This window comes from Syngnathoides biaculeatus, chromosome 2, assembly GCF_019802595.1.
Source record: "Syngnathoides biaculeatus isolate LvHL_M chromosome 2, ASM1980259v1, whole genome shotgun sequence".
Classification (NCBI taxonomy): domain Eukaryota; kingdom Metazoa; phylum Chordata; class Actinopteri; order Syngnathiformes; family Syngnathidae; genus Syngnathoides; species Syngnathoides biaculeatus.
In genome coordinates, this window is record NC_084641.1 from 2,948,185 (window position 1) to 2,975,750 (window position 27,566).

At 42.9% G+C, this 27,566-nt stretch overlaps 4 protein-coding genes across 7 annotated transcripts; 3 read left to right on the forward strand and 1 right to left on the reverse strand.

Annotated features, from left to right (window-relative positions):
- Positions 1-267: 267 nt before the first annotated feature.
- On the forward strand, positions 268-4,441 carry ccdc115 (coiled-coil domain containing 115). Of its 3 annotated transcripts, none has more exons than XM_061813297.1 (5): positions 268-510; positions 667-770; positions 1,822-1,895; positions 1,971-2,162; positions 3,460-4,441. In XM_061813297.1, exons 1-5 carry the CDS (start codon positions 406-408, stop codon positions 3,585-3,587), a joined length of 603 nt encoding a protein of 200 aa, XP_061669281.1. In that variant the 5' UTR covers positions 268-405; the 3' UTR covers positions 3,588-4,441. The 3 variants fall into 3 exon arrangements, with proteins under 3 accessions (XP_061669281.1, XP_061669270.1, XP_061669259.1); XM_061813286.1 differs by having other exon boundaries at positions 1,819-1,895; positions 3,460-4,440; XM_061813275.1 differs by having other exon boundaries at positions 271-510; positions 1,789-1,895; positions 3,460-4,409.
- A 383-nt stretch (positions 4,442-4,824) lies between these two features.
- Positions 4,825-10,136, forward strand: si:dkey-109j17.5 (zinc finger BED domain-containing protein 4). Its single transcript, XM_061813301.1, has 5 exons — positions 4,825-5,383; positions 6,590-6,817; positions 7,286-7,545; positions 7,633-8,188; positions 8,985-10,136. Exons 1-5 carry the CDS (start codon positions 5,234-5,236, stop codon positions 9,810-9,812), a joined length of 2,022 nt encoding a protein of 673 aa, XP_061669285.1. The 5' UTR covers positions 4,825-5,233; the 3' UTR covers positions 9,813-10,136.
- Positions 10,137-11,774: 1,638 nt separating this feature from the next.
- Positions 11,775-15,477, forward strand: apobec2b (apolipoprotein B mRNA editing enzyme, catalytic polypeptide-like 2b). 2 transcript variants are annotated; one of them, XM_061813311.1, is made up of 4 exons: positions 11,775-12,354; positions 13,420-13,600; positions 14,171-14,524; positions 14,615-15,477. In XM_061813311.1, the coding sequence occupies exons 1-3, from the start codon at positions 12,086-12,088 to the stop codon at positions 14,516-14,518; spliced, it is 798 nt and encodes a 265-aa protein (XP_061669295.1). In that variant the 5' UTR covers positions 11,775-12,085; the 3' UTR covers positions 14,519-14,524; positions 14,615-15,477. The 2 variants fall into 2 exon arrangements, with proteins under 2 accessions (XP_061669295.1, XP_061669294.1); XM_061813310.1 differs by having other exon boundaries at positions 14,171-14,520.
- Positions 15,478-16,167: 690 nt separating this feature from the next.
- LOC133497118 (B-cell receptor CD22-like) lies at positions 16,168-25,059 on the reverse strand. Its single transcript, XM_061813305.1, has 17 exons — positions 24,852-25,059; positions 24,729-24,776; positions 23,913-23,972; positions 23,670-23,738; positions 23,183-23,476; positions 22,473-22,748; positions 22,104-22,391; positions 21,178-21,441; positions 20,255-20,545; positions 19,143-19,418; positions 18,940-19,054; positions 17,440-17,597; positions 17,250-17,351; positions 16,892-16,960; positions 16,695-16,754; positions 16,560-16,613; positions 16,168-16,472 (listed from the first exon to the last, which is right to left on the reverse strand). The coding sequence occupies exons 1-17, from the start codon at positions 24,880-24,882 to the stop codon at positions 16,405-16,407; spliced, it is 2,523 nt and encodes an 840-aa protein (XP_061669289.1). The 5' UTR covers positions 24,883-25,059; the 3' UTR covers positions 16,168-16,404.
- Positions 25,060-27,566: the final 2,507 nt, after the last annotated feature.

Here is a 27,566-nt window from a genome sequence, read left to right on the forward strand (position 1 = left end):
GTAACAATTACATCTAAAGATGAGATTTGAATGTAACAATATTTTACCCATGTAATTCACCGGTTTTGCGGCTAATGTATTGAGGTTCTGTTTTTTCCCTCTCTTTCTGAATCTCACTAAGAAAATCAATAGAATTGCTTTGGTTTACAGGGCACATTTGCCACACAAAAGATGGCAAACGCATGACGTCTTACATTAACAAGCCAACTCGCTCATATGTCTGTGCGTGGAACTCCGTGACAGCCAGTAAAAAAAAAAAAGCATTGAGGATGCAATATCACGTGAGATAGCACGTGACAAATTGCGGAAGTTTATTGGCCATAACGTAAATTTCTGTTAGTGCTCGAGAATTCCAAAGACGAGAATCCAGTTTAAAAAATACATATCTCTATATATACTGCACATATGGACGAATCTGCTCAATTACTGGATGAAAAGATTCTCACTTTCATGGACCAATTGGAATTATTGGAGGAAAAACGAGCTCGTCTCAACACCCTCATTGAGCAGGTAGCGACGCAAAGATAGCTTTGTTTTCGATTTGCGAATTGGTCGATACTTAACAGTTATGTAGGTGATTTGATGTATGTTTCCTCATGTCTTCGAATGTCTCCTTTTGCTACAGTCTGTCGTGCAGTCTGACAATTATCTCCCTGCTCTCCGCAGGGATGGTTCTTCATTTCTAAGGCGCGATATTCCATGGGGAACAAACAAGTGTCAGCTCTTCAGTATGCAAGTGAGATAAAGCCACAGGTTTCTCTTCATGTAAGGTGAGAAATCAAGTATGATTCAGATATTAAATCAGCCACTCACATTTGAAAAAAATGTACACATGTGGTCAGTCATGCCCGCAGATATAAAGTTGCGGGTGTGATTCAGGATGGAATCTCAAGACCTTAAATAACTTATTGCCTATGCATAAAATGACATTTGGGAGTTATCAGAATAAATAAATTCATAATTTATCTATCTTTTATAATAAACACTTGTTATAAATAAAAAAATAAATAAAAAAGATAAGTCATACATGATACTGCTAGTCCAATGATACTGACGTGATGTCAATGCCTTGGAGGATTTTTCACATTAACAGATTAATATTACTGCAAATTAAAATAAAAAAAAACAAAAATACCGGTATATTACTAAATTACGGGGGGAAAAAACAACTTCAAGATAATGCGGTTCCATGGCGGAAAATGACCGTTCACATTTAGATATATGGACAGACTAGTCTAACGTGAGAACTTAGGTTCAAGTTAAAGTAAATCACAGTCTCATACTTATTATAGTTAGATACTGAAACATGACCTGTGTTATATCCCAGAAATGTTTTCAATGTAACTGAATTTCCTTTGACATGGCTCATGATGTTGATGACTTTCGACGTAAATGCGCTCGCAGTGCGTGAAGAAGCTCGGAACATTCGCTTTTTGCATCACTTCCGAACATGCTCCGTATGGTTAAATTGGATTTCCTCTTCCCGGGTGAAAACTGATTGTTTTGGAGCAGGCTTGTTTTGTTACCAACGTTTATGAAATAAATGCGTGAATTAATGTCAGGACTCCACAAAATAAGCGACGTCTTTCAATATCTATGCATTTCTACTCGTAACAAATTTTACGTGCATGATTTTTTTGTGCTTGACTGTGCAGATTTGCATGTGTGATGGCGCGCGGGCGCAAACACGCCCGTTACATCACAGTGACTGTTAAATCATTTCTCACTTATTCAAAGAGGACGACTGTTAGTTTTTCCATGCGTAGTGATATGACTTTGTGTGTACAGAACACTCGCTCATGACAATGTTGAATTCAGCAGTGAGTCACCGAAGTATAATAGTGAGTGTCACAACACCAATGCACCTGTTGAAGTCATTGGCCCACAAGAGGAAGGTAGGACTATGAAAATTTATGTCAAATCATTTTACACCGTTTTTGTCGTTTTACATTTCTTTCCTGCTCCCACAGGCATCAGAAGAAGAATAAAACCTACAAAAGGCAGTGGTGAAATGGAAGCAGTTGAAGAGTTGAGTCATAAAAAATCCCACGAAGACCTCCCAGCCTCAAAAACTGAAGAGAATCCTCAGCAAAACCCACTTCATTGGTTTGGCATTTTGGTGCCACAATCTCTGAAACAAGCCCAGATGTCATTCAAACAAGGTGATGAACCAAATTCGAAATAGACTTTGTCCAAGTAAAAGAAAATTCATTTCTGAGCTCATGTAAGCCCTCACCATGGTTCAAAGTAAGGAATTTGATTTAAAACTCCTCCATCCATTCATCCATTTTCTTTGCCGCTTATCCTCACAAAGGTCGAGGGGACTGCTGGACCCTATCACAGCTGTCAAGGGGCGGCAGGCTGAGCTGGTTGCCAGCCAATCGCAGGGCACATTGAGACATATAACAGCACTCACAATCACACCTTGGGGCAATTTTAAGTATCCAATTAATGTTGCATGTTTTTGGGATGTGGGAGGAAATCAGAGTGACCAGAGAAAACAACCGCAGGCACGGGGAGAACATGCAAACTCCACACAGGCAAGGCCGGGATTAAACCCAGCACCTCAGAACTGTGAGGTCAAGGCTTTACCAGCTGATCCACCGTGCCGCCTAGATAAAATTCCTGTATTTTCTTAAACACACGGTAAAAAAAAAAAAAAAATACAACCATAAAAAACAACCCCCAACAGTCCATGTTTTTAAAACACTTCATCAGATGATAATATGCACTGATGAAATTGTCATTATATGAATTAAATTACATTTAGTATCCATCCATCCAGCCATCTTCCTAGCTGCTTATCCTCACAAAGGTCACGGGGAATGCTGTTGCCTATCCCAGCTGTCAACGAGCAGGAAGCGGGCTACACCCTGAACTGGTTGCCAGCCAATCACAGGGCACATAGAGACAAACAGCCGCACTCACAATTACATCTAGGGGCAATTTAGAGTGTCCAATTAATGTTGCGTGTTTTTGGGTTGTGGGAGGAAAACGGAGTGCCAAGGCAAAACCGACGCAGGTACAGGGGAATATTTCAGGGGAATAAAAGCACAAAAGGTGTCCTGTCATAATCAGTTACATAACAAGCTCCATTACCTCACTAAAATCTGGAAAATGTTTCGGATAAGAATCAGAATTTTCTACTGAGAAGTCTGGCAATTAGGGGTCTGTGGAAAAAAGTGTGGAATTGTCAAGTGTCAACGGTGTAGGAACCATGTATAGCACTCTTAAGATGCCAGAAAACTACTCCGACGGCGACATTCACATGAAATTTATATTAGATAATGGGGACGTTGTAATTGATGTGGAGCAAGTATGTTGAAGTCAAGGATCTTGACTGAGACTCTCTTTGTATTGTCAGGGTGGAGCTAATTTCTGCACATGGGCAAGATTACACTGCAGATGATTTATTCAAGGCCCGTCTTTGTTCTGTCTCTCGCTCTCTTTTTTTTTTAGTCATTGAGCTGTCTGCCGAGATTGCAACTCTTCAGGTGCAGATTTTGAACACAAGGCAAGAGCTAATGCGCCGCTTTCAGGAGAAAGATGAGAGAAAGAAGAAAAAGGGGGACCTCAGAGGATGCTGAAGATGAAAATTATCTTTTGGTTGTTCTTGATTTATTGGTCTTGTTTCATTGTAAATGTGTTGTTAACTGTGCGTAATAAAATCTGTTGTGGAAGAAAATTTACAAAAAACACATTGTAAAATCAAGACAAGTCTGGCTACTTTGATTAAACCTTTGGGGATCACCCAGACACTGATTGGACAATTTTCCGGATAAAGCGGAGGAGTTTGCAATAACCACTGTGCCTGAGGAAGAACAGTCTATCAGAGACAAGGCACAACCAAGGAGGTGTGAATCATTTGCCTTGCGCTTGTGGCACATTCGTAGCCAGTTGCCTGTGTACATCACTGTAGTCTTGTGCTGACTTGTTAGTTTGTGCTTCTGGAGTTTTACTGAAACTATATTTGCAATATTCACCTCTGGAAAGCAAAATGAATGCCTGTCCCTCCTTTACTCGCAACTGGGCAGAAGACTATCAAGCAAAAGCTGAGTGAAGGGACTCTGTCAACTGAGAATTAGGAAGCGTCACGGAATCCCAACATTTCTGCTTGACAGCTTTATCACAGATTTTAAAATTTTTAATTGATTGTGCACGCCAAAAAAGTGAAAATATCAAACGGATAACAGTGATTGTTAATATATGAACGAATAACGGTATGAATGTGGCAGGTGTGACTAACACTTAACCCAAGTGCTAATCCTAGTTTAGCACTGCTAATTTATTGAAGCGTTTTCGAGCAAAGTGAGGCTACATGGAACTGAAAACTATTAATGCCCAATACCTTTAGTTGTATTTCTTTTAGTACATTACACTGACATTTAAAATTTAAGAGCTGTTTGTAAACATGTATTCATGTTAATTTTCCTAAATTTAGAGCGTAAAAATGTGCAAACTGTCAACTTGCAGTGACCTAAAATATTGAATGTCTTTTCTTTTCATAGGAAATAAAACCTGTCTTGATTGTAATGCGCCCTTACTGTATTTTAATGGCAGGTGTGACGATGCTGCCGAGAGTGTGGTAGTTTTTATAGTGAGTAGTACTTAGTGTTACAAGATTGAGAAGCACATACTGCATTTGGTAGTTATTTACAGTTGTGCAGTTTAGTCGTAGTTGGAGTACAATACAGAGCAGACAGTATTCTGCACTATTGTAAGGATAGATGTGCTGCAGATACATCAATATTATGTGAAAATCGCGGAGTGACGTACAGAGAAAACCGGACAACGAATCGGTTCAAGCGCCAACCGGAAATGAAATTTCCGTGTACTTCCGTTTCCGAAGTCGCGCACGCGCGCGCGCCTTGTCCTGCTGTGTCCGAACAGCGGATGTCCCCTCGCTGTTGTGCTGCCGATCACATCCGCAGAGTGTCTTGCATTTGCTTGCCGGATGTGGAAGGGATCCATCTACTGCGCTTGTCTTATTGTTGTTGTTGTTGTTTTCTGGGACGCCCCCGACCCCCCGCATTTTTATTTTTTATTTTTTTGTGACCGCGGGGCCGGGATGTAAACACCCGCCGGTCTGCGTCCATGAAAAAGAGCGACGAAGGACCGCTGTCATCATCATCATCATCATCATCTCATCATCATCATCATCACCACCATCATCATCATCGTCCTTGAACGTGTAACTCCGTTCGGGCGCAGACTGTCGGGAGTGTTTGCGCCCATGGCGTCCGTTTCCAAGGTGTCTATTTTGGATTACTTTCATATTGTGTTCGAGGGCGAGAATGGAAAAATCGAATCCAACTGCAAGGCGTGTGGCACAAGAATCCAGGCCAAACGCAGCGTCACGTCCAATTTCGTCACGCATCTTAAGGTAATTCCCCCCAAAACGGAACGTTAAAGAACAATCAGGATATTGAAAGCTGGTCATTCCCGATTTGGAGGACATTTTGTGCCCACCCAGGCCTCAGTCCCCCCAGGGGCGTATAAATCATTACTTCGGAAGAAGAGGGGGGTCGTCCGTGGAAGTGGCGAAAAATGTGTCAGCAAATTCGTGAACATCAGCTTGGATTTAGTCAAAGTGATCAATATTTTTACAATTCCCCCCCACATGTTTTGAATCAAACAGGTTGGTCCCAAAACTCGTGTGTCAGGTCCATGGTTGAAATCTGGACATTTTCGGAAGGACACGAAACGGTCAACACGTGAGACTACAGTCAATTCACTAATCCCACAAATAGAATAACTTCATGCCAACGTGGGGAGTTAAAAATACAAATGAATAATTAGTTCTATTCACTCATTTTCAACTTGGAGTCTCTCGGATCACTCAACTTACTTATTGATATATACAGTGCGACTGTACTACGAACTTTTCATCTGCAAGTGTTGTCGGTGATGCAGTAAGGACAAAAACGAGCGACTCGTTCCACATGATCCCTGAACGTTTCCTGATAATTTATTACGAATAAGATACATTATCAAAGTATGAGGTTTTGTCAACCGACATTGTGATGTTTTTTTTTTTTTTTTTTTTTTTTTAAATCCATGCAAGCTTTTGTGTCTTTTGGAGGCTGTTTTGCTCAAAAATTCCATGTTTGTCTCACCTGCGGTGAATGGTCTGGTTGCATTCAATGGCAGCGGACATAAAAGCATTAGAACGTTAGGAAGAGAACTGAACTGTAAAGTTGGGGCGCGGGGACATGTATGTATCGAAAATGAATGGAATAAAATGACTTTAAAAATTTTTCTTTTTTTTTTTTTTTACAAAAATACTTAGCTTTTCCAGGAATTTTTTGATTTTTGTTTTGGATGATAGCTTATCTGAGAGTTGTGCCAAACAGCTAAACATAAGAAATAACCCTCCCCCCCAAAAAAAAGTATTATGTTGATGGTTAAACTGGGGGAATAAAATCATACGATGGGTTATTATTTGTATTTCTTGAAAGAAAGAAAAAAAAAACAGAACAAAATGTTTAGTTTTTCCAAGACGTTGTTGGCTAAATTCTCCTCCAATTGTGCAATGGCCCCCGTGTGGTCGTATAGTCAGTGCAGTAACGTTCTTGTGGCTTCCGTGCAGCGCAAGCACCAGGCCATGTATGATGACTTTGTCAAAAGGAAGGACATGAAGAGAGAAGGCTACCCCTCTGCGCCCATGCACACTTTGACGCCCAACGGAGGGAATGGCCGCTACGCTCTCCCGATGGCCACCCGAGTTGGAGTGGGTGGAGGTGCTGGAGGCCTGGGAACATTGGACAGAGGAGGAGGAGGAGGAGTGAGCAAGTTTGACAAGCATGATCCACGTCAGGTAGGTTATGGCACGTCAGCACATCTAGAGCCACAACTCCACTATTGAGTATTGAGTATAACTTGGCCGGGATGTGGTTGACCAATTGGAGGATGGCCAGTCACATCAGACGCTACTTTTGGCTTATTGTCATTGTTACAGGTCCAAACAAATTGAAGGTGCAATCTCCTTTTAGGTCCTACGAAACAGAAATAATCCCATTGCTGATAGTATTGAAGGCGGATATAGCCGTTAAAACGGGTTGAAAGAAACAAACTACACACACTGGATTTTTCTTTAGCGAACTGAGAGATTTGCTTCTCCGAACATTATACATGTTCAAAGATAATAACTGAAAAATTGCAAAGACTGAAAGCTATGCAGTGGTGAACTTAGTCGATACAGTGTTAAATGGTGTTTCAGCATTTAAGATGTATGCAGCATGACACAAATAACTGACCTTCTTGTTTCACATGATGATAACCACAGGTGATGATAAGTGAGGCGATCACTAAAATGATCGTTCACGATCTGCAGCCAGTTTCCATGGTAGAGAACCACGGCTTCAGAGTGCTGCTTCAGCTTCTGGAGCCACGTTACACCCCGGATCCCCAGCACTACATCCAGAACCAGCTCCTCCCGGCCTACACCTACCAGGCTCAGCTGACTATCCGTCAGGCTCTGGCTTCAGCTCACGCCCTCAGCCTCAGCTTGGATGTCTGGAGAGCCTCATCCGCAGCCCCATTAGGGTAAGGACGCCAGACACAAACAAACACTAGTAGTACCGTCATCGTCGTTATTATCCGATGGTTATGAGTTGACCTCTCTTTCTTTAGTTACCTTGGTGTCACATGCCACTTCCTGTCATTGGAGTGGCAGATGCGCTCAGCTCTCCTGGCGTGCCTTCCCCTCACCTGCAATCGGGTTCTTTCCGATTTCGACGAAGTATGTCACTCTCACGGTGTGTTTGGAAGAGCCTTCCGTGTGGTTGCTGATCCGCTTCTCGCCACCACCACCGTGAAGCCGTGCTGTCTCCCCGGTTTCTGCCAAGAGGAGGATGACGAAGACGATGCCGAAAGCCGTAGCCACCTAGAGGGAACCGTTAGGAATGGTCATGTGGGAGAGGAAGCATGGGAAGACTCGTGGGACCGGGGTCTCGGTGTATGCCGGGTGGACTGCTTCTCTCGCTCTCTGAGCCTTTGTGTCAGGGAGGGTTTACATTCTTGTACGCAGCTCGCTTCTGCGCTGGCCAAAGCCGGCCGCTTCTATAGCTACATCACAACGGTGGTTCCACCGGAAAAATTGAGTCAGGTGTTTGAAGGTCCCGGAATGGTGGTTTGGGGACAAGGAAACACATCGCCGCGGAGTCGAGACTGGGCTGCCCAGCTAAAGGTACAGATATGAGATGACTAATTGCTTTATTCTACTCAAGTAATTGCAAGGACAATTTTCCCGTTTCCTGTCTGCAACTTATGAATTCCTTTTAAATACAAAATGCATAAGGTTGAAAGAAGATGTAGTAATTTTCAGGGAGTTTTGCTTGTTTTCACATCGTATTGAGATTGTTTTTAATAGGTATTACAGTGTCTTTGCTTACTGTAATGACCTTGCATGTTGGGAAGATGAGCATCAAGGTGAACAGGAAAACACAAAAACAAAGTGCATAGTTATGGTGGGCCTGTTGTCACCCACAGCTCATGCCCAGACACTCACAAGCAGACTCGCCGTCGTCGTGTGACACATTTAAATTTTCAAATGATCATTTTTAGAACATTCCTAGGAAATCACAATGTCCAGTCACTGGTGAACTATTTTCAAATAGGCCTGTAGGTTACTCCTGTGGTTCCAAAGAGGCTGCTTATGTTTATGGGTATCATCTTGGTGACCCCTGCTGCAGATAGTTTTAGTTCACTTCTGGAGCAGTGTCACTGGCCTTGAGCAAGACACTGACCTCTAACTGCTCCTGGATCCTAACACAGAGCACCGTCACTTCCCATTGACACCTGTCCTATTTGTTGAATGAGATAGAAGCAAGATGGCCAAGGATGAAAATTCTCCAATCAATCTCTTCTGCTGCTACAATTTCTTGTTCTTCCCCAAAGCACTAAAACTGTGTAGGATATCGTGAAGTAAATACAGCCAAATGTTAAGATTGTCGTCTAACGGTTTATGGTGTGTTGGGATGCAGGTGCTCCGTCAGCTGCTGGAGTCGGTGGACGTTTTAGAGGAGATGAGCGGTCCTGGGGAAATGTTGCTTGGTGTTCTAGAGACGGCGCTGCTGAGGGAGCTCGCTGACACTTTGGAGCCTTTCATGGAAGCATGGGACATGGTTTGTGGGGAACGGCAGACAGACGCACAGACAGACAGACATGTATCCATCAGTCTGGCACTCCCATGCGTTCTGGGCCTTCGCAAGCATCTCTCGGAGACGTCAACCCCGCATTGTCCCTCCCTCATGGCGAGCCTCAGCCAGGCCGCGGAGCGTCGGCTCGCCCCGATCCTGGAGGACCCACTTTATATCACCGCCACAACCCTCGACCCCCAGTTCAAGCTCACATGGAGCAGCGACCCCGAGTGGCACAGACAAGTTCTTCTGGAAGAATTGTCCAAATATTCCACAGACTCCAACACGGAACGACTTATTCAGTCCCGCACGTCTCCAGCGCCAGCACCATCGCCCGTGTCGTCGCTGGCTCGGCCCTGCAAGCTGTTCTCGTTCATCAAACAGAGACCCATGACGCAGGCCAAGAGCCTGGAGCAGGAGCTAGCCATCTACTTGCGAGAGGAACCCACAGATGAAGAAGCTTTGCATTACTGGCGACGAAAAGCAATTGACTTCCCGCTCCTTGCCCAGGTGGCCAAGAAAACATTGACCATACCTGCTTGCAGCACGGTGGTGGAAAACATCTTCAGCAAAGCCGAATGTTGTCTCCGGCCGGAGAGAGGACGTTTCTTACCAAAGAACCTGGAGACACTCATCTACCTCAAAGCCAATTACAGATTGTTATGGACATAGTATCGGTCTTTGGAGCCTTATACAAAATGTCACACTACATGCTAAGTAAGGAATGAAGGGAGCTACTGTACTTATCCTCACTATCTTTATCCAGTCAGTCCCCAAGACAATGAACCCATTTTCAAACCAAATACTACATTGAACATAACCTTTTTGCATATGATTACTTGTTAGGTGACATATATAACTACAAAAAGTGATTTGATTTTTTTTTTTTAAAAAGCCTATATGACAATGCATTACCCACTAACATCGACATTTTGCTTCTCTGTGTATGCCTCATCACATGCACTTAATAAATTACCTTTACTTCCTATTGTACACCTTTGAACAATGCGTAGGCATCATATTATTATACTGCCACTTTTGGACAGATTTTTACTTCTCGATAAATAATGTGTCTTGCTATGGTGTAAGGTTGGTAGGTTTTCAGACGTTGATGGCTATAGGCTGTCTACATTTTTACTATAAATAAAGGATGGAGTGTGCCGTAGGTTCTAGGGTGTAAGGTGTCTTTAGTTGAAGGGTCTAAGGTGTTGGGTTTTAGGTGTAAGGCATTATAGGCTCTTAAGGACGAAAGTGGTGTAACTTCTATGATGTAAATTGTCTTTGGTTGTTTGGTTTTAGGGGTTGTAGGTACTGCAGGTGTAGCTTTCAGGTTAAAGGTTTCATCGGTTCTACATCCTTAGGGTGTTGTAGCTTCTCACTGTGTAAAGTGTTGTTGATGAAACGGTGTAAGGTGTCATAGATTAAGTACGTGTCACACTGTAGGTTTTAGAACGGGTATAAAGGCGTTGTAGGGGCTTCAAGTAGTCGTGTTTTAAATAAGGTGTCACACCTTGTAGGTTGCAAAGTGTTATTGGTTCTAGTGTGGAAGAAGTGAGATAGAAGATGTTGGATCTGGTGAAAGGTGTCGGTCCAAGGGTCTAATGTATCATTGGTTGTAGGGTTTCAGGTGTCTTGGGTGCTTTGGTGAAGGGGTCACAGGTGCCAGTACGGAAGGCATCATGAGTTCTTGTAAGCGTCTTGGGGTCTTTGGTAAAGTAGGATTTACGGTGGAAGCTGTTGTCTGTAGTAGGATGACATGTGCCGTAGGTTCTATGATCCAAGGGGTCTGTGGTTATGGCGTGTAAGGCATCATGAGTTCTTGTATTCAACAGTAACTTGTCCTAGGTAGATGTTGTGACTTTTTCACAGTATGACATCTGTGTACTTGTTTCTATTACCCGTGATGATTTTTTTTTTCCTAATGCTTATTCTACTGGTGTATTTACACCCCCCCCCCCGCCTGCTGTCTTTCTTCTCCCCTTCTTCCCTTGGATGACAGCTCATCCATTTGCGTTAGACGAGCCGGCCTCTCTCAAATGAATTACTTGGCCGAGAGAGAGGCTGAGGGACGTGAGGAAATTGTAATCGAAGGCCCCTGCTCGCTGCGCCTCACGCCAAGTGATAGCAAAGGAGCCATATTCATCTTACTTCAGTGGTTGCAAAACCCAATTCTTCCCCTCCCTTACTTGACTGACGATATTAATACTGGACCTTTTCGTGGCGTGATTCTACACAGGCGTGTATGCACACTGGCCCACCCCTCCATTTCCCCTTTGCTATTTATAACAGAGCGGCATCATGTTTGTCTGGACTCCACTATTTAGGGGGCTGGCGGCTTAGGTGGCTTATTTCTTAGCGCCACAGGACAGTCCAGTGGCCAAAAACAAAAGTTATGGTTCTGTGTTGGGAGAGCCTTGGTAACCCTGCACACACACACACACACACACACACACACACACACACACATATGGATAAACACACGGTTTATTAATAACCTGCCTGTTGCTGACCGCTGACAGTTAGGAGAGGTCGGGGACTGTATGGTCTGTTTTGTTTCATGGGGTCGCAGGCTAATTCACGCACTGAATGTTGACAAAAAGTATTGAGACACCTGGTTCTGACATACGAGGGGGCTGGAAATGGGAGGAAATATGGAGTTGGAGGCCCCTCGGTCCAAATGCTCTCTTTACAGGGTTGCCAGTAGTACGTATGGCATTCAAAATACTCCGTCTTGTTATCTCTTGCCCTTTCAGTATCCAGAGCATGGATGGGGGCTGAGAGGGAGGAGCGGGTTTGCTGAGCCTACCCTAGCCAGACGCGCACGGTCCGACTCAGATGACAATAGCTTCTATTTCTGTTGATGCACTCGGGTTATCAGTCCACTTGCATCTGCTCTCTCTCCTCTTCTGTCCTCATCCGACGCTCGCACTTGCTCCGACAAAATCATGGCCGACAGAACCAGCCGGGTCAGTGTGAAGCGAAAGGAAAAGGTGGAAAACAAAACCAATGACGAAAAGGAGAAGGAAAAGGCCAAATGTGGGAAAAAGCAGGACAAAGTTGTCAAAAAGCCAGAGATAGCACCTGAGCCGTGCCCGGGGGGTGAGGACAAGAAGAACGGGGAAGTTGCTGGGGCAGCGGGCATGCAGGTCAAGAAAAGTGACGGAAATGGGGAGTTTGAACCCATTGAACTGCCGCCATTTGAGATCGTCACAGGGTGGGTAAGCTGCTCTCTTACTTGGTGTTATATGTTCCTTGTCTGCATACATGCTTTCAGTGACAGGTAGAATAAGGATAAAGCACAGAAGTTCAGGTTTTTTTCCCTGGTGTACTTAGGTGTACAGCAGAGACTGGGCGAGTGGAAAATCACATTTGTTGACATATTCATTCCATTCCTTCAAGATTCATAACAGTGAAAGTAACAGAATACAAATACTTATGTAGATTTTTTGAGGTATCCATACTTGTTTTCTTTTTTACAGACGTTTTGCTTTTATGGTAAAGATATCTGCAGCTTTTCACATTTACTTCAAACTTTGCAGATGATGACACACCGTAAAGAGGAAAAAAAAAAAGTGGTTGAGATCTTGATTTACTGAGCTCCTGGGGCCTGGAAAGTCAGGGGGAAAACAGGAATAACAGCGACACGGAGGATGACCACCAGGTGGAAGCCTGTGTGGTCTTTTACGAGCGAATTGTTTGATATTGGATACAAGAAGTATTTTGTGCCAGCCTAAAAATAACCAGCTTCTGACGTTCAAATATTCTCACTCTGATGCCCCCAAAACCCACTTAAAAGTAGTGTTTTTTTTTAATCAAACTATTTTTGTTGTTGTTGTCAGTCGCCACAGTTTTAGCATTTGACAGCAATGAGGTCGAGCCAATGCCAGCTCGCCAGCTCGCTGTATTTTAATGCCATTTGACTTCTTCGTGAATTCGGAGGGAAACTATTTTGTGTGACTTTTTTTCTAACGGTGCACATTTTTCAAAACAGCAATTGATTATAATTGCTAGTAATACACATTTGTTTATTTTTTTATTGTATTCAAGTAGGCATATAGGAGTTTAGTCAATATTCCCCCCCCCCTTTTTTTTTTACACAAATATCTATCTTCTACTTAAGTACAATGTGCAACTACTTATGCAATTACTCCCCCCCCCGCCCCCGTTTTTCTTTTCTGACCAAATCTATAAGAACACCCTCTGTGGGCTTCCTGAAAAAGCTTGCAATGTGCTCTTAGATTTACGCACTTTTTTTTCTTGTTTTTTTAATTCCATCCAGAGCGCAGATGAGCCCGTTCTACTTCAAGTTTCAGTTTAGGAACGTGGAGTACTCGTCCGGCAGGAACAAGACTCTGCTGTGCTACCGAGTGGACACGCAAGGGGGCAGCACAGAGCCACTAACAGGATACCTGGAGGATGAACATGCTACAGCTCATGCTGAAGAGGCCTTCTTTCAGCAAGTAATGTGCTCCAGCTCCAGCTGGTGATGCTTTTATCCTTTCTCATAAGGGAACCCATTAAACGTGTATCATTTGGTCTATAGCTGACACAGTTTTTCCCACTTTGTTTGTAGAATGTTTGGCGAGAAACCAGATAAAATAATGTCTAAACTTTCAGTTTGGAGTTTGAAAAGTGAATTGAAAAGAAATAATAGGGTTGTAAATTTGACAGCACATGTTGGAATGACAGTGTACATGGAGTCCAACGTGCTCAATCATTCAAACCCGTTCACTGCCATTGACGGCTTTAAAAGTCAAACATCCATGTTATAACTGGGAAGGTGGGTTGAGAATGAGTTTTAGTATGTACAATGACTTAAGGAAGTTTACTCAGTTTATCAGTTATTTGACTGTACAAAAAAATCATTTTAGAAATACATCACAGAATTGGCAATACAGAAAAGAACATTCTTGTCTGGACCAATTTCCCTTGTTGCAGCTCCATTGGTTTACTCCGTGAATTTCCGATTTAACCAGAACTGAACCGGTGTGTGAAGTCCTGATCAATTTCTTCCCCTCTTATCCTAAAAGGTACTTCCTGACAGTAACCCCTCCCAGGAATACGACGTCACGTGGTACGTGACATCCAGTCCCTGCGTGGCCTGCGCAACCAAGCTGGCCAACATCCTCCGGCAACGCAAGAAGCTCCGTCTATGTATATTCTGCTCTCGGCTCTTTGAATGCGAGGAGCCAGAAATAGTGGAGGGGCTGAAGGCTCTGGCGAACGCTGGCTGCAAACTGAGGATGATGAAGCCCTCTGACTTCCAGCATGTTTGGGAGACCTACGTCGAAAAGGAGGACCAAAGCTTCACGCCCTGGGAGGACTGTCAGGAGAACTACAGCTACTACGTGGAGAAACTGGCTGACATCCTCAAGTAGAAGCAAGTCAGACAGATCAATTTGTATTGTTTCTAAGTCTTTCAGTTTCTAAATATTGTCTTCCCCCCAACCTACCCCCCCCCCCTCCCGTTACAGGTGTGGACAAGGTTTCTCCTCCAGTGGAAAATTTTGAACATTTTGTGGTGATGATTTCATTGGGAGACAAAGTTTTACTTCAAATGTATTTAATTTTTTTTTACTGTAGCTTTAATTCATCACATATTATCCAAGCAGTCACATTAGACAGAGAACAAACTGGTGTCACATTTACATTAAAGGCACAGTTTCATGTCCTTCAACTTTATCACAACTGTCTAATCTGTCGTTTGTTGCAACAAGTGTATGTACAGCCCTCGGGTGACATAATACAGTACAGTACGAAGAAAACCCTGACAAAACAACGTTCGAAAATATTGTAACAGTACCTGAATTAGTTCATGAACAAAAATACAATTCAAAGCAAATAATATAATTTGCAGTCTTGATCAGTGGACATTTGACTTTCCATTTGCACCACCAGTTAAATATTTCCTTTTTTTCTCTTCTGATGTCCACACTCATATCGTTGCTGTTGTTTGGAAACCTCGTATGACCAATAATGGCCAATTTAATATCCTTTCACAATATGATAATATTCGTCTATCCTCAAGCCATATGTCAATTAAAGTATTAAAAATTGCTTGAGAAGAAACCTATTAACTGTCTGAGAAGCAAAACTCCGCCTCTTCCTTCAATCTCCCGGACCTGTGTGCACTATGTTTGCTCAAGACTGAAAATATGGCTGCTTTTTAGGCAATAACAAATAAAAATGGGTAGGTTAGATTTGCATAAGCTAGTCTAAAGGCCTCTTTATACTCACACGTGCAGCGACCGCGCTGACATCGCGTGCGGAGTTTGCCTTTATACTCCAGGGCAACCCATGCGTGCAGTTTTAAAAATGTGCTGCAGTTCTTCTCCAAGTCAGAGGTGTCGCCACGGCTTGTATTGGCTAGGATGACAGCGTGGAGTTCCCGCAGCACTTTCTGGTCATTTCAGGTAGCCCTGTTTACTTCCCTTTTCCGAACAAGGAACAAAACAACAACAACGGTGACCGTAGAAGAGTATCCGCTTGCACAAATGGACCTAAATGACCAGATGATATGTTTAATTATGCCGCAAAATCGATCAAGAAGCCGGCAGCGTACACTATGGGTGCGATGTGGCGGTGGAAGGAACGGTGAGTACGTGATCACAGCATGTGACTAAAACGGGCCAATCACGAGATATGCAGAGGAGTTGCGCGGGGCAATGCGTAGGTCCAGTGATGCAATGCGGGATTGTTGACCTTCTGAGTATCAAGTGGCCTAATGCTTTGGTGGAGAAGGAACAGGTCAGCCACGAAGGTAAATTTGTCTGCAGATTTATATCCGCCTATACACGTTTTAGTCAGCTCATTGTTTATGTATTCTATCAGATCAAGGCTCTAAGAGCTTTGAAATGAGTTAGGGAAGATAATGTAACCAAAGTTGTAAAGATATTTTTTGTGTGTGTCTGTGTGTGTGGGGGGGTGTTTTGATGTGGTGCCAAATTCTACTATTTTAAGCAATGACAGCATTTTTATTCTTTTTGCGTATCTAATTAGAGGATGACTGTGATTTTGCGTTGGTGTGTTGATGTTAGTGCTCAACGGTATTTAATATAAAGTACTGTAATACATATACAACTTGAATGATGTGGTGGTTGGTCACACAAGCAGGATGCCGGGTTTTTTTTTACCCCCGGAAAAGCAGTGATTTGGAAGATGCGAGGATTCCTCCCAACAGCAACCACATTCTTTTTTAAACAAGCTTTTCCCATGGTTGGTGCATGAAGGTTTCAAAAACTTTAACACAAACACGTTTGGTGGCTCAGTGCTGAAAGGAAACCAGGCTGCCTTCAACCTCTGGATGTTTTTCACTGCTGTTCGTTGTCACAGCTTGTGGACATAGACAGAAAGCAGACAGGGCCCATTAGTGTATTTTTTTTCATCGTAACTACCACGTTGTACACCGCATCATCTTACCTTGGTCATCTTGCGACGTCACTGTTTCTTCAGTGTGAATAATGTCTACCTCTTCTGCAAGGAGAATTCGATTTGAGCAAGCTTCAATGAGGAGCGAACAAATGACACTAAAAGACGAATTCAGCTGCCTTGTACCTTTTGCTGGAGCATTTAATTCCACATCTGTGACGTAATCAACCAGCGGACAAGGAGCATCTGCAAACACGAGAGAGGAACTTAAATGCAAGAGTGTCTATGCCTCGCCCGAGTCGAGCCGTGAATGTTGTTTCTCAAAGAAGTTCCAAATAAGTCATCTAGATTGAAGAAATGGACACTGGGCTGTGTCGCCATACCATCACGGTCCTTGAGCTGAGCCATGGTGAGGAAGAGCTCACCCTCCTCCGGTCCCTCATCATCGTCCGCTGCACGATCCAAAAAACACCCAGTTACAGTCTCATATTTGACACCTTTGAAATTCCTCAAAAGCAGTGTTTCTCAAACTGGGGTCGAGGGACCCCGGAAGTGGACTTGAAATAATTAGATTTGCGGTACATTTGGTTGTATCCTTTAAAAAGTACAAAGTTCAGGAAGCAGAGTGCGTCACATAGCAACCACTGATTAATATTGAAATTGATTTAAGAACTTCTCCCCTGTAAAGTTTCCCTGGACCCCAAAAGGTTTGAGAATCCCTGCTCAAAACGGTCAGCACACCTGGTTTTCTGGTGAGTCTCAGAACCAGGCAGCCAAAGAAAACTGCAGCGATGCCGAACACAATGCAGCCGGAGATGGAAAGGAGCACCCGCCTCTTCAGTACTGCAGGTAATTAAAGCCAAAAGTAAAGGTAATGAAGCGCTTACTGATGTAACCCCATCACGCATTCCACGCGCCATTCAAAACGTACGCAGGTTTCTAGTAGTGAGAGGAGCGCTGCCTTTGGAGTAGGAAGGCCGCCCGCTGCGAATACCCTGGCAAATGTATTGGCTCTGCTCAGGGTCATTTTGAGGAGTAACCGTGTATCTGTCGGATGACGAGTTCACGAGCTGTTGTCCTTTGCTGAACCTGTTTGTCGACATGGAATATTTCACACGCAGGCCACCACATTAGGTACACCTGGACAATCTAATGACATCCGGTATAAGTGTGGTAAAATTAAACACAGTAGAGCTCCACATGAACAAATACTTTCAGACCCTTTCCAAAAAATGTGAATATCATTGCTTCCATAATTCCATTTAAAAAGTTGAATTTTTATCAATTATAAATTCTTGGCCCACAATTTAAACAATTTGCTCCTTATATTGGCTTAATATTGACTCAGGCTCAGGGACAGTCTCAACTTGGCCAAGGAGTAAAAGGACTCGACTGTCGGCCAGTGGTCCGAAGTCCTCTTCTCCAATCAAAGTAAGGTCCGAGGGTTTAGAGGAAGATGGGAGAGGAACAGAAGCCAAGCTGCTTGAGGTCCAGTGTGAAATAGCCACAGTCAGTGAGGATTGGGGAGAAATGTCCAGTGCAGGTTTTGGTAAACACCACTTTCTTCAATCCAAGATCGTTGTCTACCAGAACATTTTAGAGGACTTTGTGATTCGTTCTGCTGAGGATCTGTGTGGAGATTCAGATTTCATCCTCCAACAGCACCTTCACTCCGACTATACTGCCAGAAACACCAAATCCTACGTTAATAACAATGGCATCACAGCGATGGACTGACCGTCCAACTCGTTGGATCTAAACCAACCTTATGAAGAGGAAAATGAGGAGCAACGTCCGGCAAGGATGAAGAAAATCTGGCTTTACATAACTCGCAGCCAATGCCACAGGCTAACTGCCTCAATCCCAACCAGTGAAGATGAAGAACCCGTTTTGAAAGTTCCATATTTCAATTGATTTAATGTAATCCTAATTTCTTTTTTTCTATGAAAACTGGAAAATAATTGGTCATTTCTTAACAGTATTCTAATTTTACGAATTTCTGGTTTTGTTGGGTTTATAAGCTGCGAGACCATATGAAAAAAAATAAACAAATACATACATGGAATTGTTTCCATTGGGGGGCCATGAAGCTACAATCTATGAAAGATTTAAAAAAATGGAATTATGGAAAGAAATACATTTCCATGTTTTTTTTTTTTGGGGGGGGGGTCTGTATGTGATGGAATGCAAGGTGAAAAGCCCCATTTTGGGACATATTGAGCAGAACCAAAATTCGGTGGGAAAGCCATCTGTCCCCACCAGGTTGCTTGAGGTTGATAGAGTTTCAATTCAGGGAGCATTATTATTTTCACAGGCATACGTTTTCTTCAAACTCTTGTATTGGATGTCATGTAATTGTGTAGCTATCTATACTATACAGTGTGTTTTATAAACAGCGTGAATGAAAGTGGCTTAGTTATTAAGTTATTACCATGTGTAGTTCCACACGTCCTTACTGCCCTTCACCTCACACGTTAGGACGAGGCTGTCTGTGGAAAATACCTCAGACCAACCAGTCAACACAATTATATTTGCTGTTGGCCGTTCTGTAGAAATAATCACATTTCATACAAAGGTTTTTCATTCAAACACAATAGAGCAGGTGGCTTTTAAAGGGGAAATGAACAAATATACCATCAACTTGGAGCTTCAAAGTCCGACTTTGTTCCGTCTTGAAGATATCAATAGCTTTCACTCTGATTGCTTGACATTTGTACGATCCAGCGTTTGTTTTCCTCAGAGAATCTATGGTGTAGTTCATTCCAGATACGCCAAGTTGAGTGTCATCTTTGTACCACACGTACTCCCATCCAGAGGAGACATTGACACGACAGCTGTAGGAGACAGGATCTCCCGTGTGCAAGACCATGTGTTCTGGGTCCTGCTCCAATTTGGCTTTGGGCTTCCTGTCTGAGGGGAAAACATTAATTCGTGCGTGGGATGCCATTTCCCAAATGACGTGGTACATTCAGTTATGCATTTCATTTGTTCAGTGACCACGCTCTTACGTCAATGAACTGAAATGCCATTAAACAGTTCCTACGCATCCCCATCATTAAAAAAACAAAACAAAGAATAACAACAGAACGCTACACTATAGCATGGTGTTAAAAAAAGTAGTAATTTTGACATGAAATAGAAGGTAAAGAATTGAACAGTTTTTCTGGGATTCTGGTTACAGACCATTTGGTACATTATGGTTTCATTTTGATGAGCATTGAACTTCGCAGGCCTCGGGAGATTACGGCAAGGGAGACAGAACGTGTGGGAGTGTCACAACCAGGTCAGGTTATGACTTGAATCATTTTCTTTCAGACACTAATTTCTTCGGATGAAAGCGGAAAGTGTTTGCCCATTACAGTAATTAATATGGCACTCAATAAAGGATTTGTGTAAGGAGAGCAGATTAAAGGAAGAAAAAAAATGGAGTTTTGAAAAATAAACCAGCTTGCAGTATTCATGAGTATGAGCGATATGTGAGCCACAGTTAATTTTTGTTGGAGTGGAATTTAGTAAAATGAGTTGTATTTGTGCGTAGGTATAATTTATTACACTAAACCAACTATCCACTTTTTTTAATTCAACTTCTTGCCATCTAGTGATGGAGTGTCTGAGGTTCATTTATCAGGTTTGTGTGTACCTCGAAGCGAAAAAAAAAAATAGTAAAACAGTACTGTAACTTGTAAATGTTGCAAGTCGTACCACTCATAAGTCAAGGTACCCTTGTTCAAAGAAAGAGGACTCACCATAAACTCTGAGGGTCACTCCCGATGTGAACTTGCTGCTAACAGACCTGCTCGGGAGCTTCCCCGAGCAGCTGTATCGTCCTCGGTGAGAGGCTGAAGCCGAGGCGATGCTCAGGTTGGCTCCCCCTGGCCCTAAATACACTGTGTCGTCGCTGGACAACACCTCGTCGTCGCGGCGCCACATATACGTCCAGCCGGAGCCATCGGCCATGGCGCAGCTCATTAACACGCTTTCAGTGGGGAACACATCAGCCCACTGACTGCTCAGCGTCAAAGATGGAAGAGGAATTGCTGAAAAAAAAAGCACACATACTGTCCAGTTTGCCATTTTGTACCAAAGATCACACGATTCTTCTGAAAAGGACATTTGAGCGCAAAGCCTTCTGACAACTTCTGACAAAAAAAAAAAAAAAGTTGGATAACAACCATATTGGAATTTGACATAGATGCCAACCTCCTGCATTTGACTTAAACAAGAAATCAAGGGAAGTACTGAACAATATCTACTTGGCCAAATGTAATTTAAATATTGATTCCAGTTTGACATGACAGTTTTATGAATTTCTCCTCGGACTGTGCGGCCTACAATCAGAAATGAGTTTAATAGCTTTTTTTTTTTTCAATCAGCCTGTCTACTAAAAATGGATTTCACCTTTTCCAAAAAGTTTTGCACTAAAACAAGATTTCCGAGAAAAGCTGACCAAGTAGAAAATCGAAACAGGTCACCGCCACCAGCCTCGGTTTAATATCCACCGCCTAGTACTCATTTCCGTCCCCTCCCTTCACAGTACCACATCCTGTTTCAACAGAATTAAAAACAGCTTGGAAAGGAAGCAAGGTGCATAAGCAATGCTGTTCCAGAACTTTCAAAAGGCCTTTCAACTCAACGGGTAATGTTTGCCAGCCAGTTTTACGGAACCCACCCAGAACATCTTGAGTGATGCGCTCGCTGATGTCCGTTGACGTTCTTTGCCCTCTGGTGGCCTTGCACCAGTAGGTCCCCCTCTCGTGAGGGCTGAGGTGGATTCGGAGGCTCGCGTCAGCAACTGCGAGCTCATTTCCGTCTCTGAACCAGCTGTACAGCCATCCGGACCCCATGTGAACTTGGCAGGTGAATGTGATGGTTTCACCAATGTACATTGAGTTCAAAACTGGATCCTTTCTCAGGGACGGTTTCGGAATATTTTCTATAAATTAAAAAAAAACATGCAATAAATTGCTTCATAATTCAATTATTAGTCAGCATCACCTACAACAGTGATTCCCAGGCATTATCCAGTTTCACTTAATTGTTGCAGAATCGATCATTTATTTATTTACTAAAACTAATAGCTCCTCATGTCTCCATGCTAGTGAGGTGTAGTCACAGGGAGAATAAATATTAAATGTTAATCCACAAAGCAGTAGAAGATAAAATTAACCTGGGTATGCATCCATGTCCATTCATACAATAAAATAACACCTGTTAAACAAAACTGATCCAGATTTTACATAAAGTAAATGTGAGTAAATTGAGTTGATGCCATTATTTTTTTTCAGCAAATGTATAAACATATATATTTTGTCTGGTGGTGTACCATGATATTTTTCTCATGTTCGGTAAAATATGGCTGGCTTAATAATGGTTGGGAAGCACTGATGAGCAGTATATTCATGAAGGAACATGTGATACAAAGACATTACACAGTGATTAAAAGCAAGACCAAATTAGAAGCCCTGTCATCAGTGTAATGATCAACAAGGTCATTTGTTGTACACTGGAATCCATGAACATGTTGCTAAAATGCCCGATTGTTACTTTTCAAAAAGGTTTTATCTGAAGAAAAATCTGGTACGTGTCCTCATTTACCATAAACTGTGATGCTCTCCATGTTGCTGAAATCAGAGCTGACTCTCCTGGACTCGAGGTGCGCTTTGCAAGCATATAGTCCTTGGTGGGCTCGAGAAGCGGACGTGATGTTGAGAAGAACTCCCCCCAAACTCAGGACCACCGCTGGGTCCTCTCGGAGCTCAGTTGCGTTTCTGTGCCAAGTGAATGTCCAATCGGGGCTGCCCACGTCACAAGTCATCGCCACGCTTTCCATTTGGAAGACATCTGACCAGGAAGTCCTCAACTTGAGACTTGGTCTGGGTGGTTCTGAAGCGAAACAGGTGACAGTAGGAACCAAGCAGACTGAGAGGCCGTAAGGGAGCTGGTGAACCGCTCAATGATCCTTACCAGACACCTGCAGGTTGAATATTTTACTCTTCTCTGTGTAGAAAGGACTTTCTCCCCCTCTCTTGGCTTTGCAGTGGTATTGCCCACTGTCAGAGAGCGCTAAAGAAACTATTTCACATATGTTATTATGACATCGTTGGATTTCCTTGTCATTATGGTACCACAGATATTCCCATCCAGACGACACGTTGATCATGCACTGGAAGGTGACAGACTCTCCGGGGAACATTTGCTCCAACTTTGGGTCAGGAACCAACGCCGGGATGGGTGTGTTTTCTAAACAGTAAGAAGACATCGAAGTTAACATCGATCCATCCGTTTTCTTAGCTGCTTATCCTCACGAGGGTCAAAGGAGTGCTGGAGCCTTGTCCCAGCTGTCAATGGGTAGGAGGCTGAGTACACCCTTCACTGGTTCCCCGCCAATTGCAGGGCACATCGAGACAAACAGCCACACTCACAATCACACCTAGGGGCAATTTAGAGTGTTCAGTTACTGTTGCATGTTTTTGGGATGTGGGAGGAAACCGGAGTGCCCGGAGAAAACCCACGCAGGCACGGGGGGAAACATGCAAACTCCATACAGGCGGGTCCGGAATCAAAACTGGGACCTCAGAACTGTGAGGCCAATGCTTTCCAGCTGAACCAAAGTGTTACCCCAAAGTGATCATATTATTTTAACAAAGACAGGGATAGAGTGATGTGAAACTTACCATACACTTTCAGTTCAAGTAGGTTACTACTGAGGGAATCGCCTTTTAGTTTGTGATGAGCTTGACAGTCGTAAAGTCCACCGTCCGCCTGAGATGCTGCAGTGATCGTTAACGCCGCTCGGGCCAGCGAAATTAAAGACACGTTTCGGTCTCCCTCTTGCACCGGGTGTCCATTTCTGGACCAAGTGAAGGTCCACTCAGTGCTGTCATTGACACGACACTCAAAGACTGCTTTCTCAAAGGGGAACACGTCCCCCCAGGGGGACAGCAGGTGCAGCGATGGGACTGGAGGCTCTACAAATGTGTGCAAATAATACACAGTGGAGATGATCCCTATTTCAGTTCAAGAGTAATCTACACACGTTTCAATTCAAATCAATTATTGTTTGTACGATTCAATCTTGGCGTAATGTGGCTTGTTTTTTTTTTTTGTCCCTTCCTTTTTTTTTGCTCAGTGCTGCACGTTCATTTGTCACAAGATGCTCACCATAAACAATCTTGGGCTGAGTTGACGCTTTGCTAGTTGGAAACGTGTTGCTGAGTGTGGCGGTGACTCCTGGTGGGGAGGAAACGAGCACGGTTGAAATTTGAATACACAATGACCTTTCAACTTTTTGAACATCTTAGAGTACAAATAGGGAAACTAAATCAAATCACTCTCATCTCCAATGCCTGATTCGAAGAAGTAATGGGCCTTAGCAAGAACATTTTTGTTGTTGCTTTTCCTCACCGTAGATGGAAGAGTTGTCAGGGGATGGCGTGCCGGTTCTGTCCATGAACATGGCAGTGACTAGTAGAGGGAAGATGAGAACACTCTGCATTATGCAATTTAAACATTGCGTCAAGACTAAGGTGGTTGTCCACATTTTGGATGAAGCAAACACGGATTTTCAATAAGATGATGTACTAAAAAAGTCAGATCACGGTCATGGAGCCAATTTAAAAAATCTCCGTTTCTGATCACAATTCGCAAGATCCTGATTATCGGATTTCGCTAAGAGATGATCTGACGCGATTCTCTTTCAATTTTTCCTCCGTTAGCTGCTGAGGCTGACAATCATAAATGTTCAACCACTTCAGCAAATTCTTACATAGCTGTGGTTGACACTGAGGCAATGACTTTGTGATTGTGACATAAAATACACTTTGAAAAATTTGCTAAGATGTTAATCATCACGTGTGTACCCAGCTAAAGAGGAACATCATTGAAATCAACGTGAGCACAAACAGCTGCCTCAAGTTTTGTCTGACTGAAACCTGGATGAAAAAGAATGATAAAAGTTTGAAAGCCTATCACAGAATGTGGCAGATTATGATGAAAAAGACCTGTTCTAAAATTCCGTCAGGAAGCGTTAGACGCATGAGAACAAAGAACTTCATGTTTCTTGTGCGTGACTTCCTCAACATTGTTGTCAATTGCTTCAGCGGCTTGCTCGCCAATCAAAAACACAAATCGCAGGAGAATATAATGCGGAATACATACAGTTAAAACGAAAATACAACTGTAAGATCTTTTTTTTTTTTAAAAAGCACAAAAAATGCTCACCATCCTCGTAGTCCACATAATCCTGAGCTGCACAAACCACAGTGAAATCTGTCCAAAACAAAATCGGGGATGAAAACCGCACGTGTGGTCATGGGGGAGTGGATGGCTGCGCTCGCGACTTACACATCACCCCGAAGACCTCGATGAGCCCCATTTTCCCTTAAGCGCTCAAGTGCTGCAGTCGCTGTGCGGCGGAGCTCAAGAGAGGAAACCCGCTGCACGGGCGTGTGAGCAGCAGCTTTCCTCCATTCGCCACATCTGCTTTTTCGTCTTGTTCACCAGGAAATGAGTTAGTCAAGCACGCCGACAATGATGTCGTTCTCTCACAATCAATTGCCACGGGGGGGGGGGGGGGGGTGAGTGTGGGGGGGGGGTTAGTGGGGGGGGGGACCCCAAAAACATGAGAACCTTTCACATACAAAAGATGGTCATTGCAATGGCAGGAGTCAAAATAGAATCACATTAATCACTATGGACTTGCAGTTATGTAGATTATCTCTGATGACAGAATTTGAATGGTTTTTATAGGCTTTTTGTGTGAAATAGTTTACCTTTACTCACAAACAGCATGAGCAAGGTGAGCCTTCAGACGACTTCACGTAGGTGCTGCCCTTTCAATGCACAACTGTTCAAATATAAAATGAATATGGACGCTCTGCGCAGAGGAAACTATATATTTTAATTTTTCCTGGGACTAAATTTACTCTCCCTTCAACAGTTTGACCGATCCCACATTTAAATCCTCAATGAAAACCAGCATTACTGTATACATATTAATTAGTGTCTAAATTAGGATTAAGAAACAAATAAACCACATAAGATATATTTTAGCAACCATCTCTTAATTTGGGCCATGTTTCATGTCCATGATGTTAGTTGTTAATTTTGGTTGATTTGAGCTGTTCTATGAACCCCCACATTATTCAGACCAGTAAGTGTAATAAAACTTCAGGAAATAAGACCATCAGCATTGCCCAGCATCTTCTGGATTATTCTTGGATATGTTATTGTTCAGTATTTTTTTTTTAAAAAAACCTTCATTTTCTGTTGTACATTTATTGTGACAAAGAAAAAACAGTTTAACATTCAAAAGAAAAAATGTAAAGCATTTATAAACAACATCCACTTCTATAGAGCTACAACATTCTCCTGCCCCAGGAAAAAAAGCAAACAAACCCAAACTCAAGGGTCATGTGAGATAAGGCTCCAAGATGCTCAAATAATTTGCAACAGTACGTCATTGTCACACTAAATTGCCCCTAGGTGTGATTGCGAGTGGGGCTGTTTGTCTCTCTGTGCCCTGAGATTGCCTGGCGACCAGTTCAGGGTGTACCCCGCCTCCTACCCGTTGATGACTGGGATAGGCTCCAGCACTCCCACAACCCATATGAGGATAAGCAGCTCAGAAAATGGATGATGTCATTGTCTGTTCAGAGTGGTGTGCCTTTTAGAAAAAATTCACTTTGTGCTTGCTTTAGGAGCTAAGTTTGGGTTATGCTTACTATCAAGTTGAACAACAATGAAAAAAACAAACACAACACAAATACAAAAGCCTGTGCTCAACCTAATGATTCCCTTTTCAGGACCATTTTTTCCCCACTACAGTGCTTCTCTCTCTCTCCATATATATATATATATATATATATATATATATATATATATATATATATATATATATGTAATTGTTGCATTATTTTTGGAGTGCCAAAGCCAAATATGTTGTCAAATATGACGTCACACTTTTTGCTGAATTACCCATACACCACTCCGCGACGCCATTTAACCTCTCTACCTAACGCGATTTCTGTCAGATAGAGTAAAAGATCAAGGGCACAATACTGCGCCTTTGTTACGCAGTCCCGAGTCCCATGATGTGTGTATGCCAGATAGCCTAATAGTCGGTCTGGGCTTTATGTGCTGTCGGTTGCGTCTTCAATAAATGCAGTTAGAAACATAATGTCGTCCACCTTGCCTATGTATGAGTAACTGAGCTCAGGGATCGAAAATGGCAGCCCAATGGGTGACATCATGTGAAAACAACTCAATGCCAAATTGACCATTTTTTTCCAATTATTTCATCCAAACAATCCTGATTCGATCAGTTACTTTGTATCCATGCACTGTTGGCCATTTGTTTGAAATTCTGAAATTCCCTTCAGCATTGTGGCAGGTTATGTTATACATGACCGTATAAGGTAAGACCTCTTTCAAATTTCTGCGCAATTACAATTGCGACTGTTAAAGCTAGCCGACCTCGTACAAGTGGAGGAAGACAGATGGTTGGACTCCCATCTGCTGGCCCGATCGTGAAAATAAACCTGTCATAACGACTGAGGAAAGAGCAAAACCCATTGGCTGGGACAAATGAACTCTTCCGGGAAGTAATTCTAATGTTGTTGTATGTAATAATGTTGTCGAGTTTCCAGCGCAGATGAAGGGCTTCCATTTTCACCTGCCTCGTCATCGAGCGATGTACAATTTATAAGCAAACCAATTTAAAGATGATACTCTGAATGCAAGTAAACAATGTTGATGAAATATAACTGTACTTAAGAGAAGCGTTTCAAATCCCTTTTGCTGAGTATATTTACAAATTATGATGTCTCATTTAGGAATGGTACATAAAGTGTGGTTGATTTGTATATGAGACTCTATTGACAAACCATTCAGCAGTAAATATCGAAAATATATTCTAAGGTAAATTATATATTGTCACGACCCATCGGTACAGAGGGAGGACCCAAATGCAGGACTCCGGAGACGCAAAGGTAGTTTGGGAAAAGTGTTTATTCGGTTCAAAGTCGGGGATCAGCCAGACAGTCAAGTGGGGCAGCGGTA

Coding starts and splice junctions, on each gene's coding strand:
- ccdc115 (XM_061813275.1), top strand. CDS start 406: ATGGACGAATCTGCTCAATTACTGGATGAAAAGATTCTCACTTTCATG. Junction 511..666: donor TCAACACCCTCATTGAGCAG/GTAGCGACGCAA, acceptor TGCTCTCCGCAG/GGATGGTTCTTCATTTCTAA. Junction 771..1,788: donor CAGGTTTCTCTTCATGTAAG/GTGAGAAATCAA, acceptor TTGTGTGTACAG/AACACTCGCTCATGACAATG.
- si:dkey-109j17.5 (XM_061813301.1), top strand. CDS start 5,234: ATGGCGTCCGTTTCCAAGGTGTCTATTTTGGATTACTTTCATATTGTG. Junction 5,384..6,589: donor ATTTCGTCACGCATCTTAAG/GTAATTCCCCCC, acceptor GCTTCCGTGCAG/CGCAAGCACCAGGCCATGTA. Junction 6,818..7,285: donor ACAAGCATGATCCACGTCAG/GTAGGTTATGGC, acceptor TGATAACCACAG/GTGATGATAAGTGAGGCGAT.
- apobec2b (XM_061813311.1), top strand. CDS start 12,086: ATGGCCGACAGAACCAGCCGGGTCAGTGTGAAGCGAAAGGAAAAGGTG. Junction 12,355..13,419: donor CCATTTGAGATCGTCACAGG/GTGGGTAAGCTG, acceptor AATTCCATCCAG/AGCGCAGATGAGCCCGTTCT. Junction 13,601..14,170: donor AAGAGGCCTTCTTTCAGCAA/GTAATGTGCTCC, acceptor TTATCCTAAAAG/GTACTTCCTGACAGTAACCC.
- LOC133497118 (XM_061813305.1), bottom strand. CDS start 24,882: ATGGGGCTCATCGAGGTCTTCGGGGTGATGT. Junction 19,419..20,254: donor AGTGACCCTCAGAGTTTATG/GTGAGTCCTCTT, acceptor TTTTCCCCTCAG/ACAGGAAGCCCAAAGCCAAA. Junction 17,598..18,939: donor GACGTGTGGAACTACACATG/GTAATAACTTAA, acceptor GTCGACAAACAG/GTTCAGCAAAGGACAACAGC.